The sequence below is a fragment of the Primulina tabacum genome, chromosome 5 (assembly GCF_025594145.1).
Source record: "Primulina tabacum isolate GXHZ01 chromosome 5, ASM2559414v2, whole genome shotgun sequence".
NCBI classification, from domain to species: Eukaryota; Viridiplantae; Streptophyta; class Magnoliopsida; order Lamiales; family Gesneriaceae; genus Primulina; species Primulina tabacum.
Genome location: NC_134554.1, coordinates 216,907 through 235,202, shown reverse-complemented (window position 1 = coordinate 235,202; position 18,296 = coordinate 216,907). Strand labels below are relative to the sequence as shown.

Sequence of the window (18,296 nt, the reverse complement as noted above, 5' to 3'; positions counted from 1 at the left end):
CCATCGGAGTTTTCATATGCTTAGAATTATCGTTTGAGAACTTTTTAATCTGATTCTTAGCATACTTGGATTGACACAGAAATATGCCATCATGTAATTGTTTAACTTGCAATCCAAGGAATAAAATTCAAATTTTTTTCCATGCTCATTTCAATTGTGAAGACATGCACTCGACAAAATTATCAACAAGTTTTTGCGACGAAGCACCGAAAATAATATCATCTACATAAACTTGGCAAATCAAAATATCATGCTTCAATTTTTGAATAAAAAGGGTTTTATCAAACTCACCTCGTTTAAAGCCCAAGTTGATCAAATAATCTGCCAACCTACCATACCACGCTCGTGAAGCCTGTTTCAGTTCATATAGAGCCTTCTTCAGCTTGTAAACATAGTCTATGTGATGTGAATCTTCAAATCCTTTTGGTTGGCTTACGTATGCTTTCTCTTAAAATTCCATTCAAAAAAGCACTATTTACATCCATTTGATACAATTTGATATGCATATGACATGCTATGTCCATCAGCAGTCAGACTGATTCAATTCGGGCTAAAGGAGCGAAGGTTTCATCAAAATCCACCTCCTCAACCTGCGTATACCCTTGAGCTACCAACCGAGCCTTGTTTCGAAAAATTCAGGTAGTCGTTTCTTAGTTTATAGCAAAAGGGTTTGATGTGCCCAGTGTAAGGCCCAGATTTCGCACACCCAAACACACGCAATATTTGTAGAGGTCAAGCCTTATTTGAAGTACCGATAACCCATATAATCAACACAAGGTCTAAAATTTATAAAGAATCATAACTTATTTATTAAAAAGAAACAATGAGTCAATCTCTCAATCACATCAATGAGTAAATAAATCAGTCTTTCAAAGGACTAGCCAAAATATTTTAAAGAAATAATCCATGAATCCTAAAAGAACTCAATGAAAGAATTCAAGTCTCCAAACTCTATGGAACATCCTCTATGTCATCACCATCCTCAATGATCTCTTCTATATATTCTACGTATTCGTCTTCCTCATCCAGATTATTACCTGAAAACAAAATTATTTAGTATACTCCTGTATCCAGCCACTAATTCGATCTCAAGGATAACGACAAAAGCTTTCACAAAGATAAATAATAAATGCACCTGTAAATAGGATGACAGAATGAGATAATAACAGAATGAAAGAACCCAGATAAGAATTTCTATCATGCAGCACTTTGACCATAGGGAAACAAGATGTGGCTCACATGCTTCCCCACATGCAGCACTTTGACCCACAAGAACCAAGAGGTGGCTCACATGACAGACAGAATAGAACAACATCCACAATTGGACCCCATCATGTAGCACTTTGGCCCTAGGAAAATAAGAGGTGGCTCACATGTATCCCACATACAACACTTTGACCCGCAGGAACCAAGAGGTGGCTCACATGACATACATATAATCCAGAATATCACCAGAACATAACCAAATACAAAATTCCAACAAATAAGGAACAATAAAGCATCGATAACAACGATGTGCATCCAAATTCATTATTGTGGAGATTTTGCGAAATAATGTCGGAATAAGAGTGTACGCACCTGTAAGAATATTTTATCTCCCACTTGAAATTCTAGTGGCCTTCTTCTTCATCGGCATATTTCTTTTGTCTGTCTTGAGCCGCTATCATTCTTTTCTTTATTGATTGAATTTTTTCGATCATTTGCTGGATTTCGTCCGGACCTGTAAGACTTCATTCGCCTACTTCTTCCCAAAATAAAGGAGAACGACATTTCCTACCATAAAGTGCCTCAAAAGGTGTCATACCAATGCTGTCATGATAGCTATTGTTATATGCAAACTCCACCAACGGTAAAGCTTTTTGCCATCCCATGTTAAAATCCATCACAATGGTTCTTAACATATCTTTTAGTGTCTGGATGGTTCTTTCAGATTGCCCATCCTGCTCATACTCAGTTTTGTTCCCAAGGCATCTTGAAAGCTTTCTCAAAATCTTGAAGCAAAGGAGAGGAATAAGCTTTGTTGTGTTTCAGCCTTTGTTCCGAGGCTTGCTTTGAGATTGGCAGAGACTTCATAGAAGGGTTCACTATTAAGGGGTCAGAGCAGTCTTCACTTGCCTTTACAAACACAGTTGATTTTGGACCAGAGTTGGAAGATTCACCATGTTCATATGCGCTTTCTACATATCCAAGACCAGTTCTGCTGTCCTTTCCCATAGTTAGCATTGAGTCAAGTTTTGATGAACTTGAGTTGAATTTAACAAGAGTCTTTGAGGCCTTCTCAAGATCATCCTTGAATTTGCACAGTTCAAGGTCCTTCCTACTCAACAGGACTCCAAGTCGAGACAAACTGCTCTTTAACTCAGTATTTTCCTTTGATATCACATAATTTGTTTCATTTCTTTTAAGCCAATCATCGTACAACTCTTCATACATCATCTGGACAGTCTCTATAGTAAACTCTTCTTGATTAGATTCCTGGATTTCATCAAAGTCCGAGTTCTCAAGAGATTGGACATTGAGACATAGTGTCTTTGATATGATGTTGTGGCCTAGTGTTGCAACACCAGTGGCAACACCAAGTGGATTGACTTGCGGTTGGGGTGTTCTTTTCAAAATGGCAGACAAAGAGGTAAACTCATCCCCTTTACTGGATTCAAATTCTTCATCAGAATCTTCATCACTCAAGGAAACTGCCATGCTTTTATTTCTGCGAAGTCGTTTGGCACACTCATTTGCATAATGTCCATATACGGAGCACTCTCTACATTGTACGGAATCCAATCTTTTAGTTTTAGGTCGAGCCATCACTTTATTTCTTGGTTTAAAATACCCTTGGGCAGGTGTTTGCAGTTTATTTCTGTCAGAAGGGCCAAAAGAAGATTTCGGTGGTTGCATAATTTTCTTCTTGTCTTTCATTCTCTTTGAGTAATCATCAAACTTCTTAGTAATCAAGGAGATTGACTCCTCACCGAGATCAGATTCATTTGCTTTCTGAATTAGATTATTAAAGGAGACATTAGAAGCTTGCAATGCAATGGCTTTTCCCTTATCTCTTCTTTGTAAATCTAGATTCATCTCGAATGTCCTGAGGGGGAGCTTATCAAATATTCCAGATTCAATGTGAACGTGTTCTTTGACTCATCGATGGCACATATCTTGATGTTAAACCGTTCTGGAAGAGATCTCAATACCTTGCTGACTAGCTTTTCATTTGACAAAGGGTCACCGAGACTGAAAACTTCATTAGATATGTCCCGAAGTCTTCGATCATATTCAACAATGGTCTCATTTTCCTCCATCCCGAGGCTCTCAAATTTGGAGGTCAGCATTCTCAGCTTGGTTCCACGTCCTTCACAGTGTCTTTGTAAAATGTTCCAAGCGTCGTTGGCAGATGTGCAATTTGTAATAAGACTTAACATGCTGACATCAACAGAGGTAAAGATGGCATTAAGTGCCTTAGAGTTGAAATTCGAGGTCTGAAACTCATCATTAGTCCATGAATTCTCAGGCTTGACTCGGCTGTCACCATCAGCATCCACAATTCTAGGTGGTGACCAACCATCTAGAACCCGTTGTCAAGCTCTTTCTTCGATGGACTTTATGTACATCCTCATCTTGACCTTCCAAAACGCATAATTCGATCCATCCAAGACTGGTGGTCTAAAGGCAGCACTTGAAGCCAATGCGTCCATCAAGCTATTAGTATATTTCCTATAAAGACAACAGAAGACCAGAATCAATTACTTAGTGTATCAAGCGTTGGCTCTAATACCACTTGAAAGGGGGCTGTTGCTCATAAACGTAAATGAAATTAATATATTGTGTATCAGAAGTTAGTGTTGTGCTCTGGTGTTGTCAACACGAGCACACAACATGCAGCAGAAATTGATTATTTAACACACGTAAACTTTTAATAAATAAACACCAAATTTAAATTATGCACAAGTACGAATACTTGTGCAATGCCTCATGGCAAAAATTCACTAGAAAATTATGTAAATCGTTTACACCAAAACAATACTAGTGAGTATAACAAAACTAAAGTCCTTGACACTCCAAGGAATTAAGATGCATCAAAAACTCAAGGTAAATACTAGATGCATAAATCAAAAAGTATTGCTTAAAACCAAACGAAACCACTCTTCGATCAACACTCTGCATCAATGTTGCTCTTGAGTGTCGTCAACACCAATCAGCAACACGGTATATGTGAATCAATCACACAAATTTTTCAACATAAAAATCTTCAACTCTAAACTATGTGTAGGTTCAGAGAAAAACTCCAACAACTCTACTGCGCAAGAAGCTCTTATAAAAGTGATCACCCGATCACAGAAAACTTCAGCACATGTGTGAATGTCCTTCTCCAAAATCGTATCATTCTCCTCTCAATATTCCGTATATATGCAATAATATCTTGCCCACATTATCTCCCCATAAAATCAATCATACAAACATGGAAACAAGAGTTCAATATGCATAAGACCCTTTCAAACAAGGATAAAATATCTTAGAGATAAATACCATATTAAAATCAAATCTTATAATATGTAGAAATAAGTCAACCAAGATATTATCATCTAGAATTAAATCAAGCAAGATTTTATATTCTAGAAAGACAAAATCTTAAATTGATAATATCAATTTAGCAAAATAATAAAGGAATAAAATAAATCTTTCAAACCTTTTCGGCCCTTTTTTGTCTTTTATTTTTTATTTTACATATTATTTCATATTATGTGTGTATATGAATATATATGCACACAAAAATTATATGTAAATACAAAAAATATATATAACAATATCAGCAGAAATTTCATGCATCGAAGCATACCCCTTTCTATCCACGTTTCACTCTCTTATGTTATATTTATAACAGTGTTTCAGCCGGACAAGCATGACTATTGCTTTTAATGCTTCCCGATTCAACAACATAACAATGGCTCCTCCTGATCCCATTCTTGGAGTTTCTGAAGCATTCAGAGCAGACTCAAACGAAATGAAGCTTAACCTTGGAGTGGGAGCCTATCGCACTGAAAAACTTCAACCATATGTGCTTAATGTTGTCAAGAAAGTAAGCTCTTTTGATATTTTGCTACATATAGTTGTTGCAATCAATGTTTTAACGTACGTTTGATAACAAAAAATACTTTTTTGACTACAAATTTTTTAAAACATTTCTGTAGGCTGAAACCCTCATGCTTGAAAGGGGTGAAAACAAGGAGGTATTTGATATGTTAAACAGAGATTCTTAAGCAGCATTATCTTCAGCATTTTAGATCACTCACAATCATAAAAATCACCATGCAGTACTTACCAATTGAAGGTTTGGCTGCATTCAACAAGGTTACAGCAGAATTGTTGTTTGGATCAGATAATACTGTGATTCAGCAACAAAGAGTATGTGAGATGAAGTTTCATTCTCTATCTGAAGAATTATTATCTCTCTACAATTATTTGAGTTGGTTTAAGAACTTGATTTATATGTGGATCTCTTTGCTCGGCACAGGTTGCCACTGTTCAGGGTCTTTCAGGAACTGGATCACTGCGGCTTGCTGCAGCTTTGATAGAGCGATATTTTCCTGGTTCCAAAGTTTTGATATCGTCTCCAACTTGGGGTATTTGTTACCACGCTCTTGAACTTGTCTGAAAAATATATTGGCATTTGCAGTCTAACTAATGTGTCTTTGAAGGGAACCACAAGAATATTTTCAACGATGCTCGAGTTCCTTGGTCCGAGTATCGCTATTACAACCCTAAAACTGTTGGATTGGATTTTGATGGGATGTTATCTGACATAAAGGTTATATTGCCGCATCTCTGCTCCTATTGCAATCGTGTTCTCTATAACTTTGTTGATCTCTTGTGTCTTCGTGTAACATAGTTCTCTGTAGATTTACCATGTGAATCCATCCATTTTTGGTCTTTGTAACTTATTTTTTGTGAAACTTGTCCTAGAAATTTGTTGAATTCCATTCAGTGTTTTAACATAAACCAGTGAAGTGCTTAGTCCCAGGTGTGTTTCAGCCATATCAGCCACATATTGTCTTTTCCTTCTCAAATTGGATCTTTTAGACATTATTGCTTCCCTTATTTATCAATGACTGCTTTGACTGCTGGAAAATTTATTAATTACAGTACGGTGAACTAAATTCTTACCTCAATGGTACATACAATACTATTTCATGATTGCTGATTTCATAAAGCTCTGCTCTGTTGTAATATCGACTACATGCTATTGTTTACTTCATTTTCTGATGAGCCAAATAAAAGTTTATGAAGTCGATGCTTTTTTGCTGTTGGGAATGCATGTGACAGCTGCAGAAAATATAACATGTCAGACAGAGTTCTAGGCCAAAACAATTTGATCATCGGGCCAAAACAAATTGGGCCTATAAAGTCAGCATTATCAAGAGTATTCTTCAAGGATGAGGAAGAGCTATATGGAAAGGGAAATAAAACATGAAGGGAGAGTGATAAATATTATTCATTTTGTGAGAGTGAGGTCACTAGTTAGGGAAAAGAGAGCATCACTTTGTACAGAGGATCACCCGTGGGATAGATGTTTTCATTTTTACGCAATTACATTTCAGTTTCCTTCATTCTATCTTTCCTTCTCTAATAATTCAGTAGGAATTTATGGTTGCAACATACATATTCTCATCCAATTATGTTTAATGAAACCTCATATTTTTAGGCAGCTTCAGAAGGATCTTTTGTGCTACTTCATGGCTGTGCGCACAACCCAACTGGCATTGATCCCACCCCAGAACAGTGGGAAAGAATTGCTGATGTCATTCAAGAAAAGTACCACATTCCATTCTTTGATGTTGCCTACCAGGTAATCTACTTTCGCGAGGTTCGCATTAATTTTTTTTCAGTGACGAGAAATTAGAGTCAAATTAATTCTGTGCTCATCTCTTTCATTTGATGGGGACTCCAAATCAGGGATAATGAATATATAAAAGGAATTTCAAAATGACGTAATACGTCAGATGAAAGCCTGGTTAAAGTTAAAATTGGTGCATTTATTTGTTATGATATGAATATAGGGTTTTGCAAGTGGAAGCCTTGACAAAGACGCGTCATCAGTGAGAATGTTTTCTGCGCGTGGCATGGAGCTTCTGGTTGCTCAATCTTACAGTAAAAATTTGGGACTTTATGCTGAAAGAGTTGGAGCAATCAATATTACATGTTCATCATCAGATGCAGCGACAAGGTATGATTAAGGGGTTTCTTTTTCTTCTTTATGGTTATCTCAGATTTATGTTTGGTTCTAGTTGTTTTTTGTGTTGGTATTGATGTGAAAACCGCAGATCTATTATACAAAAGAACTTAGCAGAGATTTAAGTCTTAGCCAGTAGAATTCTAACAAATCAAAGAATGAAACTAATATATGTATTATTTAAATAAAACTTTGGAACTAGTTGCATTTGAATATAACTTTGGAAGTAGTTGCATGTCTGTCTCGTAACTTTGGAAATAATTGTTCTGTCATGTAAACAAAAGAAACTAATAGAAATGGAGTAAAATCAAGATACTTAATACTACTGAAACAAAGATCTATATTTTCTTCAAAAAACACGTGCACTCAAAGCAAATTATTAATACTTGGAGTGAAACCTGTTAGCATTTGAAAGTTCTGTTTCCACAGTGTATGTGTGAGTTGAGAGTGAGTGTTGTGTGTATCAGAATGTAGGTGTTGTGCGTAGGTGTTGTAACACCCACGACAACATGCAGCGGAAATTATGATTTTAACACACTTACACGTAGCTGGAATAATGATAATAATACGAGATACGAGATGTAAATTATGCACAAGTATAAAATACTTGTGCGGTGCCTCAGGGCAAAATAATTCACTAGAAAAACTTGTAAGTTTACAAAAACCAATACTAGTGAAAGAATAAAACAACTCCCTTATTAAGGCGAGTAACAAATTGCATCCTAAACCTCTAACAAACCGTATAACCAAAATACATAGGATGCATCAACTGAGAAGTGAAAAAAATCTTCAAAACTCCACACACTAATCTACACGGTGATTAGGTGTTGTCTTCGGATGTTGGCAGCACTTCACAGCAACAAGTTATCAATCACGAGATGGCTTCAATCAGAAAACCTTTTCTTCGTACAAATGCATCTCTGTCTCTCCGAAAGTTTTTTTCTCTGTATTGTCACTCTCTCACGCTTTTGTTTCTTCTCCTTTGAGTCCTATTTAACATAGAAACACAATTTCATTATGAAACAAACTCTTTTTAAAACAAGGATAATATCTTAAAGATATTGTGATATCATATCTTAAAGATATTATGAGTCATATCAAAATATAGTCTTATATCACATATTGAATTTATACGAGATCATATCATCAATTTCGAGATTATCCTCATGTCTAGAAAGGCAAAATATTAAAGATAAAAAAGGAAAATATATCAAGGAATAAAATTCCTTTCAATCTCCCCCTTTTTGCCTTTCTGGACAAAACAACCCAAAAATGGTTGTACATCTCAGCTCCCCCTGAGTTAGCAAATCAGTGACTCAGCCAACTTTAGTTGACTCCCCCTGAATTCTACCGTTAAGCCTTCCCCTGATGAAAAATACAGTTCACACAGGTGTTGTATGTTAGATGTTGCAACATTCAGAACATAACACCGAAATAGTTCATTAATCAGGAGGGACAAAGATCAGAGAGAATAAAAGGACAACTAAAATACTAAAACCATCAAGAGAGAAAAAAAACTCAAAATCTCATTATCCTTCATTACTGCCATCATCATCAGCCATTTTTGCTCCACTGGTTCCAGCTATATCTGTATCTACTTATCTACTCCCCCTTTTTGTCCAGAATGGACACTTTCACCCAGCAGAAGCTCATAGTCAGCCACTTCACTCCTAATGTCTTGAGGATCAAAGCCAGCCATCTGCGAAATAGAGAATAGCAAAGTAGGGAAGTTCGAAGAAGACAGAAATTTACGAAGAACACAGATACTTTTGCGTGAAAAAGAAAACAAATAGTTAGGGTAGGAGAGATTTTAGAATATGAGGGAAAATAATAAGCCGTAAAGTTGTTCCTTATTTATCCCTAAATATTTAAGCACACCTCTCCAACAGTAACATTCTGTTGAGCCGCAACTTCAGCACCTTTTCAACTCAATTTTTACTCTCACTCAACGGTAACTTTATGAAACAGTGCCATCATTATTTCAAGAAATCAGGCAGGATAAAACACCACGTCGAATTAACCCCACAAACAGTTAGAAATCAAGAAATTTCAAAATTAAGTCGGTTAGGGTTTTCTTCGTATTTCATGAATTAAAAACTGATAGCCCACTGGTCATGATGAATTCACATAACAGCAGTATGAATGACTTAAATTTATGCCTAAAGTATGATAAAAAATGAAATACACACACATGTGATTAAACAGTGATCAGTCTGTACTCAGGTGTTGGCAACACCTTTTGGCAACACTCACAGATTGGACTCAAACTTTCTTGAACATGTTTAATTCAGACATGGTAGCTCCCACTCTAGAAGAACGGTCTTCATAGGACTCTTCTAGGTAGCTTTTTCCATCTGTATTTTGACTTAGAAGTGGTAGCTCCCACACTAGAAGAACGGTCTTCATTGGACTCCTCTAGGTAGCTTTTTCCATTTTCTTCTAAACATTTTTTTGTTCTATTTTATTCTCTTTTCTATTTTTCACCATCTTGCTCAAGAATTTTCTAAGTCATTATCTACATTGGACAAGATCATGTGGTACACGATCATCCTCAACAGCTTTATGACTTAGATTGAGCACACACCATTCTTTGGAGAATATTGATGGAAAGTTTGATTCACAACTGAGAGCACGCCATTCAGTATCCTACACTTGTACAGGCTTCACACAAAGCAGGATGTATGCAATATGTCTAGCATCCTAAAAATAAAATGCACATGCAAGCTGGGTGTTGTCCACAGGTGTTGTAACACCGAGGACAACATCCGTGAGTGATCATTGTGCACACAAGCTGAGAGACTTCCTAAGATTGGAAAATCTCTCAAAATCCAATGGTTTTGTAAAAATATCAGCCAGTTGGTTCTCAGTTCTAACAAATTCCATTCGAATTGTACCCTTATCAACCAAATCTCCAATAAAATGATGTCTAATGTCTATGTGTTTCGTTCGAGAGTGTTGTACTGGATTTTTTGAAATATCAATTGCACTTGAATTGTCACAGTATACAATTAAGGTGTCACTGTTGAAACCATAGTCTTTAATCATTTGATTCATCCACAAAAGTTGTGAACAACAGCTAGCAGCTGCAACATATTCAGATTCAGCAGTGGACAGAGATACACAATTTTGCTTTTTACTATACCATGACACCAAATTGTTACCTAGATAAAAACATCCTCCAGTGGTACTCTTCCTATCATCTAGATTTCCAGCCCAGTCAGCATCACTAAACCCCACTAGATTTGTGTTTGTTTCTTTGGTGTACCACAAACCTAAGTTAACTGTCCCGGCTATATATCTCAAAATTCTTTTGACAGCTTTTAGATGAGTGACTTTAGGATCAGCCTGGTATCTAGCACACAAACAAACACTAAACATGATGTCGGGACGACTTGTACTTAAGTAAAGAAGACTGCCTATGATGCTGTGATACTGGGTATTGTCAACACCTGCCGCAACATCGTCTTTGGACAATTTTTCAGTCGACCCCATTGGTGTTTTCATGTGCTTAGTGTTCTCAGTAGAGAATTTCTTCACCAAATTCTTGGCATACTTGGATTGACATAGAAAGATACCATCATGCATTTGTTTAATTTGCAATCCAAGAAAGAAACTTAATTCTCCTACCATGCTCATTTCAAATGTGGTAGACATGCATTTAACAAATTCATCAACATGCTTTTGAGAAGAAGCACCAAAAATGATGTCATCCACATAAATTTGACACACAAGAATATTATGCTTCGATTTTTGAATAAAAAGGGTTTTATCAACCTCACCTCTTTTGAAGCCTAAGTCAAGCAGATATTCAGTAAGCCTTCCATACCATGCTCTTGGAGCTTGTTTAAGTCCATAGAGTGCTTTCTTCAACTTGTAGACATGGTTCGGGTGGTGTGGATCTTCAAATCCTTTAGGTTGGCTTACATAAGCTTCTTCTTTCAAGATGCCATTCAAAAAGGCACTTTTCACATCCATTTGATATAATTTTATGTCCATGTGACATGCAATAGCAAATAAAAGTCTAACCGATTCAATCCGGGCAACAGGGGCAAACGTTTCATCAAAATCAATTCCTTCAATTTGAGTATACCCTTGAGCCACTAGCCTAGCTTTATTTCTCACAACAATTCCAGATTCATCAGTTTTGTTTTTAAAGATCCATTTGGTTCCAATAACATTCACATTATCGGGTCTGGGAACCAAATCCCACACATCATTCCTAACAAATTGTTCAAGTTCCTCATGCATTGCATCAACCCAAAATTCATCTTTTAAGGCTTCATTTATATTTTTGGGTTCCATGAGTAAAACAAAACACGAGTGACTTACTTGAGAGTATACGGAAGTCATGCATACTAGTCCCATCATTTTGCGATAGTCTACCTTCTCCTTTCTTCTCGTTTGCATTCCTCCAAATGTTTCTCCAATGATCTGAGATGATGGATGATTTTTCTGAACCTTGCTGGGAATATCAATCTCTTCATTGGTCACACTGTCATCATTCTCGGTATACTTTCCTAGTTCATCATTTGATTCTGCCAGTGCAGGTGTTGTCTCCGGTGTTACAACACCGGGTGCAACATCTGTGTTAGGCAGTGTCTCACTTTCGTTCAGCAGCCCATCAATATCATCCTCGATTGTTTTTCCCGTTAGATCTGCAAGATCATCAAAAACAACGTTAATAGACTCCATAGTCGTTCTTGTTCTCAGATTATACACGCGATAGGCACGACTATTAGATGAATAACCAACGAATAAACATTTGTCACTTTTAGAGTCAAACTTTGCAAGATGGTCTCGGTCATTCAAAACATAACATACACACCCAAAGACATGAAAATACTTAAGGTTCGGCCTCTTTCCCATGATGATTTCATAGGATGTCATAGTAGAACCACTCCTTAAGTACACACGATTTGAAATATGACATGCTGTGTTCAAGTCCTCGGCCCAAAATCTCTTTGAAATATTCTTTGAACTTAACATGACCCTAGCCATTTCTTGCAGTGTCTTATTCTTCCTTTCGGCTATTCCATTTTGTTGAGGAGTCTTAGGGGCCGAAAATTCATGAGTTATCCCTCTCTTTTCACAAAATGATATAAAGTGTGAGTTTTCAAATTCTTTACCATGGTCAGTCCTTATCTTACCAACCCTCAGATTATGTAGATTAGTAATCTTAGCATGTAATTTCTTTAAAACATCAAATGTATCGAATTTTTCTCTAAGAAATCTTACCCAAGTAAAGCGAGAGAAATCATCCACACAAACGCATGAATACTTCTTACCTCCAAGACTTTCCACTTCCATTGGACCCATAAGATCCATGTGCAAGAGTTCAAGACACCGTGTTGTCCCAAAGTGTTGCAACACTTGATGGGGAACACGTGTTTGCTTACCCTTTTGACATGCACCACAAACATACGTAATTTCAGAGGATAAATTAGGCATACCTCTCACAGCATCGTACTTACCAAGGTTCTTTAATGTCTTGAAGTTTGCATGACCCAATTTTTGATGCCACAAGTTTAGTTCACTTACTTTTGAATGATTGCATACTAAGTCTTCTCCAAGTTGATAGCAATTATCAGCAGACCTTGTACCGTCATCACAAAGTTGACTTATGCTTATTAAGTTTGAGTTAAGCCCTTCGACATAAAGCACATTGTGTAGATTAGGCAGTCCATCAACATTCAAGGTTCCTTTGCCAGCAATTCTTCATTTAGCACCACCACCATATGTCACATGACCACTCCTCAGTTCAACATAGTCAATCAAATGGTCTTTAGAACCTGTCATGTGGCGCGAACAGCCACTGTCAAAGTACCATATTCCTGCAATGTTAGTCTTTAATGAAGTATAAATAACGGAACATTGAATCTTAGCCTTTGGTACCCAAACCCTTTTTACCGTCGGTTTTCTGTTGGCAGTGTTGCGTCGGGTGTTATACGACACCTGTGGCAACACCTGTTCTGATTCCCATCTCTTGTAATCATCTCTCAGTTTAAAGCAGTAGGGTTTGATATGACCAGGTCTAAAACAATAGTGGCAGATAAAGTGGCGTTTTCTGGATTTGGACTTCTTGGTAGATATTTGCCTTTTAGATGGAGCACCTTTTTCAGTTTGTGTAGCATTTGAGGTTTCAACACTTCCTTTGACAAAAACAGTTGGTTTTCTCTCAGTATTGGAAGATTCTCCAATTTCGAACAGACTGTTCGGATAACCAAGCCCAGCTTTGTCATTTTGTCCAATCATCAAAAGTGAATCAAGTTTGGATGAACTTGAATTCATCTTGGCAAGAATCTGAGTTGCTTCTCCAAGTTCCTCTTTGACTTTGCATAATTCCAAATCTTTCTTGCTTAAGATTACTTCAAGTCGTGAAATTTGTGACTTTAACTCAGCATTCTCTTTGGAGAGAATTGCATTTCCTTTAGTTCTTTTGATCCAGTCTTCATATAATTCTTCGTACATCATCTGCACACTTTCTAGAGTGACTTCATCATCATCTACCTCTTGAGTTTCAGACTGACTTGCCTCCGCAAGGGTTGTAGATTTAAGACATACTGAATTCGAAGAGGTGTTGCGGCCAGGTATTGCAACACCTGTGGCAACACCCAAAGGATTGATTTGCATTGAGCGTTTTTCCTTGATCACAGAAGATAACGATGTGTGATTTTCAGATTCACTTGATCCTTGATCATCATCAGACTCTTCATCACTCAGGGTGACAGTCATGCCTTTGTTTTTCCTAAGTCGATTGGCACACTCATTGGCATAGTGTCCATATCCCGAACACTCTCTACATTGCACCGAGTCCAGGTTTCTGACATTAGATTGGATTTGCACTTCGGTTTTTGGTCGAAACTGTCCTTTCATAGGAGTAAACTTTTGAGCTTTTGCAAAAGTGGTGTTATTGGGCAGTTCAGATTTTTGTCCAATTTTCTTCTTTTCTCTCATAGTCTTCAAGTAATCACCAAATTTCTTAGTAAACAGAGAGATCGATCCTTCACCTAAATCAGACTTATCCACCTCTTTAGATATTTGAAGGATTTCACATCATAAGATTCGGTTGAGGCTTCAAAGGCTATTGTCTTCCCTTTATCCTTCCTTTGTAGATCAAGATTCATCTCAAAAGTTCTGAGAAAACTCATTAGTTCATCCAAGTTGATCGTTGAAGTGTCTTTAGATTCTTCAATAGCGCAAACTTTGACATTGAATCTCTCAGGAAGAGATCTTAGAACCTTGTTCACCAATCTTTCATTTGGTATGGGATCTCCTAGGCCATGTGATTCATTTGAGAGTTGTCTCAACCGGCAATCATACTCAAGAATAGACTCCTTGTCCTCCATTCTCAAACTTTCGAACTTTGATGTCACCATCCTTAGCCTAGTTTTACGCACACTTGCGGATCCTTCACAGTGCTTCTAGAGTATCTCCCAAGCATCTTTGGCGCATACACAAGTGGTGATTAAATTAAACATCCTTGTGTCAACAAATGAAAATATAGCATTGAGAGCCTTGGAATTAAAGTTTGAAGTTTGCACTTCATCGACAGTCCATGTACTTTCAGGTTTGAGCCGTGTGTCTCCATCAGCATCCTCGAGTTTTGGTGGACTCCAACCATCAAGTACACGTTGCCAAGCTCTTTCTTCAATTGATTTAATAAAAACCATCATCTTTACTTTCCACAATGCATAGTTTGATCCATCCAACACGGGAGGCCTAAAAACAGTATTTGTTGATCCTTCCATAATTCATTTTCACTCTGAAAACAAAACAAAACAGGATCTCACTTAGTAGCGTCCAGTGGAAGCTCTGATACCAATTGAAAGTTCTGTTTCCACAGTGTATGTGTGAGTTGAGAGTGAGTGTTGTGTGTATCAGAATGTAGGTGTTGTGCGTAGGTGTTGTAACACCCACGACAACCTGCAGCGGAAATTATGATTTTAACACACCTACACGTAGCTGGAATAATGATAATAATACGAGATACGAGATGTAAATTATGCACAAGTATAAAATACTTGTGCAGTGCCTCAGGGCAAAATAATTCACTAGAAAAACTTGTAAGTTTACAAAAACCAATACTAGTGAAAGAATAAAACAACTCCCTTATTAAGGCGAGTAACAAATTGCATCTTAAACCTCTAACAAACCGTATAACCAAAATACATAGGATGCATCAACTGAGAAGTGGAAAAAATCTTCAAAACTCCACACACTAATCTACACGGTGATTAGGTGTTGTCTTCGGATGTTGGCAGCACTTCACAACAACAAGTTATCAATCACGAGATGCTTTTCTTCGTACAAATGCATCTCTGTCTCTCCGAAAGTTTTTTTCTCTGTATCGTCACTCTCTCACGCTTTTGTTTCTTCTCCTTTGAGTCCTATTTAACATAGAAACACAATTTCATTAGGAAACAAACTCTTTTTAAAACAAGGATAATATCTTAAAGATATTGTGATATCATATCTTAAAGATATTATGATATCATATCTTAAAGATATTACGAGTCATATCAAAATATAGTCTTATATCACATATTGAATTTATACGAGATCATATCATCAATTTCGAGATTATCCTCATGTCTAGAAAGACAAAATATTAAAGATAAAAAAGGAAAATATATCAAGGAATAAAATTCCTTTCAGCATTGTCTCACTAAATACGTTTTAGTATCGAAATAAGCATTTAACTTAAGTTTCAGTAATCATGTAAAAACATTAATTGCCTTGATGTGGGATAGAGTGATGATATATACAATATCACCATTGAAGAAGATTCCACCTCTTAAAGTTGATAAATATTACTCTCGGTATTACAAGTTGAAGGGCTAAGTCAATTAGAGTGACTGGTTTTGGATGTTGGTGCAGAGTAAAGAGCCAATTGAAACGACTTGCGAGGCCAATGTACTCAAATCCTCCCATACATGGAGCCAAGATTGTGGCTAATATTGTGGGAAATCCTGAACTCTTTGGCGAATGGAAACAAGAAATGGAAATGATGGCTGGAAGGATAAAGAGTGTGAGACAGAAATTGTTCGACAGTATGTGTGCGAAGGATGACAGCGGGAAGGACTGGTCTTTTATCCTGAAACAGATTGGCATGTTCTCATTTACAGGATTGAACACAGCTCAGGTACCGTATTGATGGATCTTAATGTTTTTTATGGTTGACCTGGTACTGATTGTATTAACTTTTTCGGTCAGAGTGAGAACATGATCAACAAGTGGCATGTTTACATGACCAAGGACGGAAGAATTTCCTTAGCTGGTTTATCATCAGCCAAGTGTGAATACCTTGCAGATGCCATAATCGATTCGTGCCACAATGTTATCTAATTTGATCATCCATCGTAAATAAATACTTGGGCCAAGGAGTTTTGGTGATATGGTGGGTATTTCGGAAAATAGGCATCTCTTGTTCTATGGTTGCAGTTATTAGCAGAGGAGTCCTTTAAGAGATCAAATCCAGCGGAAGATCTTAGGAGACTTTTTTTCAATGATTTGAAGAATTCCAGTTTATTACACATACTTGCAAGAAATAGCTTGGACTAGAAAAGACAATGACTTGTTATAATCCATATAAATATAATGAACTCATTTGAAAAGACGTATATAATACAAAAATACATATTTTATAACATAACAAAATTCTAATTGTTAGGTTTAAATATATAACATAACACAAATATAATCATAAATGTAAAAAACGGGGTGAGGATAAATTTTTAAAGTGTGAAAATAATTCCGCTGGTTATTATCAATTTTTTGAATCAATGTTCTCGCTTGGCCATTAACTGAGTCTTACGTAATGCACCATGCATCGATTGTACCTAGTAACGAGGATATTATATTCTGCAAAATATCTATTTTTCTTTCTGGAATAAAAAAACCAAGTATTCCAAGAGTCGTCTGCAACATGATACATGTTCCTAACTATGGTCTGAGAATAAATCACAAGAAACGACGACAACCATCCATCGCAGAACCAACTAAAAATGGCATGTCAACTTCAGACTTAAAGGAAGACTAAACAAGGCACTGCATCTCCTCGCTTTTTTCCCGCCTTAGTTTCACTTTCTTGAGATTTCACAGTATCTGGTGATCTCCATTTGATGAATTCTTGTGATTTTGCCAAGTCAGTGGTTTTTCCCTTAATGTGATCAGTTTCTTTCAACTTTGACGAACTAGATTTTGCTATCCCTGTTCCGTTGACGCTACTGGCTCTGCCACTTTGTGGAGTATTACCTTTAGAATTGGCTGGTTTCGAGTGGCTCGAAGTTTTTGCATCATCTCTAGATCTACCAGATGTCTTGGCAGAATCTTCGTGAGATTTGCCCGTGTTTCTGAGAAGGGTTTTTATCCTTGACAGCATCTGCTGCTACAGATTTCACACTGGATTTTGAGTTACTTTTGGACTTCAACTCTGCTTTGCCATCATCTTTAAATTTGCTTCCAGATTTCCCACCAGACTTCACATATTTCTGTTTACCAGAAGATGTGGACTTGCTACAAGCCATAATTTGACCTTTAATTTTATTTTATTTTTTAAATGTACGAGGAAACTGAGAATTATAAGAACAAACCTTTTAAGTGAACCATCCATCTTCCTTTGCTTGCTTGACAAATCAGAAATGGCATAAGCTTTCTTCTTCCTTCGCCTAGTAAAAAGAAATAATCAGTATAACCATTCGCAAAATGGTCAATGAAGAGGTACTAGGAAGGAACAAAACGTGGAAGAGGTAGCAAATCAAGAATAAACTTACATGTCTGAGGATGCTTCGTGACTTGAATTCTCAATACATTTTCCCTAGTCACACAAATTGTCAAATATGTAATTTCTATTTCGGGGTCGACCCGTACGGATCTAGGTCGGCATGTACATATCCGAGTCGACCCGTATGGAATTTCTGAAAATTAAATTTTTTTTTCGGTTCAGGTTTAACCAGTTAAGATTAAATATTCAATTATTCAAATAATGATAAGGTTATATGTATTTTTAAAATTGTTTGAAATAAAATGTCGCCAAAGTGACATCTTTTATGAAAATTAATTTTATTTTGAA

General features: G+C 36.8%; 1 protein-coding gene and 1 long non-coding RNA gene across 4 annotated transcripts in view; one reads left to right on the top strand and one right to left on the bottom strand.

Annotated features, from left to right (window-relative positions):
• The window catches only part of LOC142545117 (aspartate aminotransferase, chloroplastic), a 31,244-nt gene extending 14,405 nt beyond the window's left edge, over nt 1–16,839 (top strand). For all 3 annotated transcript variants that reach the window (XM_075652093.1, XM_075652092.1, XM_075652091.1), the window contains 9 exons: nt 4,880–5,074; nt 5,187–5,225; nt 5,311–5,400; nt 5,510–5,618; nt 5,694–5,803; nt 6,698–6,841; nt 7,053–7,219; nt 16,103–16,367; nt 16,439–16,839. In XM_075652093.1, coding sequence (XP_075508208.1) covers nt 4,880–5,074; nt 5,187–5,225; nt 5,311–5,400; nt 5,510–5,618; nt 5,694–5,803; nt 6,698–6,841; nt 7,053–7,219; nt 16,103–16,367; nt 16,439–16,570 — 1,251 coding nt within the window. In that variant the 3' untranslated portion in view covers nt 16,571–16,839. The remainder of the gene's footprint in view (nt 1–4,879; nt 5,075–5,186; nt 5,226–5,310; nt 5,401–5,509; nt 5,619–5,693; nt 5,804–6,697; nt 6,842–7,052; nt 7,220–16,102; nt 16,368–16,438) is intronic.
• Nucleotides 16,840–17,095: 256 nt separating this feature from the next.
• Nucleotides 17,096–18,049, bottom strand: LOC142544512 (uncharacterized). The gene is made up of 3 exons (XR_012820052.1): nt 17,998–18,049; nt 17,818–17,892; nt 17,096–17,740 (listed from the first exon to the last, which is right to left on the bottom strand). It is a non-coding gene; the product is annotated as an uncharacterized LOC142544512 (long non-coding RNA).
• Nucleotides 18,050–18,296: the final 247 nt, after the last annotated feature.